General features: G+C 56.7%; 1 protein-coding gene across 1 annotated transcript; it reads right to left on the bottom strand.

Annotated features, from left to right (window-relative positions):
• Positions 1–60: 60 nt before the first annotated feature.
• On the bottom strand, positions 61–1563 carry LOC103801658 (acrosin-like; the record flags this gene model as incomplete). Its single annotated transcript, XM_009074081.1, has 4 exons — positions 1454–1563; positions 893–1158; positions 466–611; positions 61–294 (listed from the first exon to the last, which is right to left on the bottom strand). Coding segments are annotated over exons 1-4 (756 nt in total), but the record flags the coding sequence as incomplete, so codon positions are not given.
• Positions 1564–1569: the final 6 nt, after the last annotated feature.

Below are 1569 nucleotides of genomic sequence, written 5' to 3'. Positions count from 1 at the left end.
CCAGCTTGGCCTCTGAGTTGTGGTTGGTCCCCAGCTTGGACTCTGAGTGGTGGTTGGTACCCAGCTTGGACTCTGGGAGGTGGTGTAGGTGGTTGTAAAATCACTCGAAGGAGAAGGTGTTCCTGTTGGGATGAGGCCCACCTCGCCCAGGATCCAGTCATAGTAGTACTGAGTTGAGGTGGAGATTGCAGGCTGCATGGGTCTCCCGCAGCCTTTTCCCCAGCTGTTCACTCCGACAATCCAGAAGAAGTCAGTGTTGTTGGCTTTGCACATGACAGGACCACCGCTGTCACCCTGCAGTGGAGCAGAGAGGATGAAGGTGGTGTTGGGTGGCCCCTGTCAGCACTGGGGCTGTCTCCTTTTCGCCCATAGCCCCTGCCAGAGCTGTATTCATGGCAGAGCAAAGGTGTGCTGAAGAGCAGGAGCCTCCAGAATTCTAGGACTGAGTGACTAGAATGCTCCTACCTGGCAGGTGCCAACGCCTCCCTCTGGGTAGCCAGTACATAGGTGGAATGGCTGGAGGATCCCATTTTTCCACTCGCTTCCATTACAGACCTGGGTGTCGATGAGGCTGACCTTGGCCTCCTTCAGGACATTGCTTGCTTTTTTTTCTGTAAGCATAGAAAGGAATGGGCATCCAGCAGTTCACTGACAGTTCTCTCCTGCCTGGAGCGATCCCATTGCCTAGAGCTTGGCCTTTCCTCTGGAAAGGCATTGGAGCACTGTGTCCCTGCTTTCTGCCTTTGGGGAGCAGACCAGGCCCATCTCCTCAGAGACATATGTCCCACAGACAGGCTGACTCTGGCTTTGGCCTCTGCTGTCTGGAAGCCCAACCCATCTCCCCATCGTGCTGAGCTTGCCCTCAGGGCACGAGTCCCCCTTGGGAACTCACCTCCTTCAAAGGTGTCACCCCAGCCAGCAACATAGCAGGTTTGCAGCTCTGACAGTCTCACCGTGGTGTCGGCCACACAGCGGATCTGGATGTAGGCACTGCACCTGACAGGCTGGTCCAATTTCAGCAAGGCAATGTCATTGAACTCGGGACCAGGATAATAGTATGGGTGGTACACGAGCTTCTTAATCCGGCGCACTTGTGCCCCGGGGCCTGGCTGACTCAAATCGGTGGCCCCGATCACCAGTTTCACAACCTTGATGTTCCTAGAGGACATTGAGAGAGGGGTGAGAGGGACAAGAGCCATGCAGTGCAGCAGCCCAGCAGTTCCCAGGCTTCTGCTTTGCAAGGCAGAGAGGAAAGCAACACTACGGAGAATGGCTTCCCTCGCATGCCTCAGGCAAGCGGGAGGCTGCTAAGAAGCCCTGGCAAGAGCCCAGCGTTCTCCTAAGCAGACCCTCTGGGCACACTGGAGGACATGGGATGGGAGTAACACGTGCTGCTGGTGCCAGGGCGCCTGCTGGTGTTGTGGGGATATCCCCATTCCCTGCTCCTCCTTACTTGATCTGGACGAAGCAGTGGGCTGCTGTGAGGACCCACTGTGGGCTGATGAGGGATCCTCCGCATAGGTGCCCATTGCCTGGAGCCCAGGGATGCTGGATGCTGACCATCCAGGG

Source organism: Acanthisitta chloris, unplaced genomic scaffold, assembly GCF_000695815.1.
Source record: "Acanthisitta chloris isolate BGI_N310 unplaced genomic scaffold, ASM69581v1 scaffold27084, whole genome shotgun sequence".
NCBI lineage: Eukaryota > Metazoa > Chordata > Aves > Passeriformes > Acanthisittidae > Acanthisitta > Acanthisitta chloris.
The sequence above is the reverse complement of the archived record's forward strand: the minus strand, read 5'-3'. Positions and strand labels throughout refer to the sequence as shown.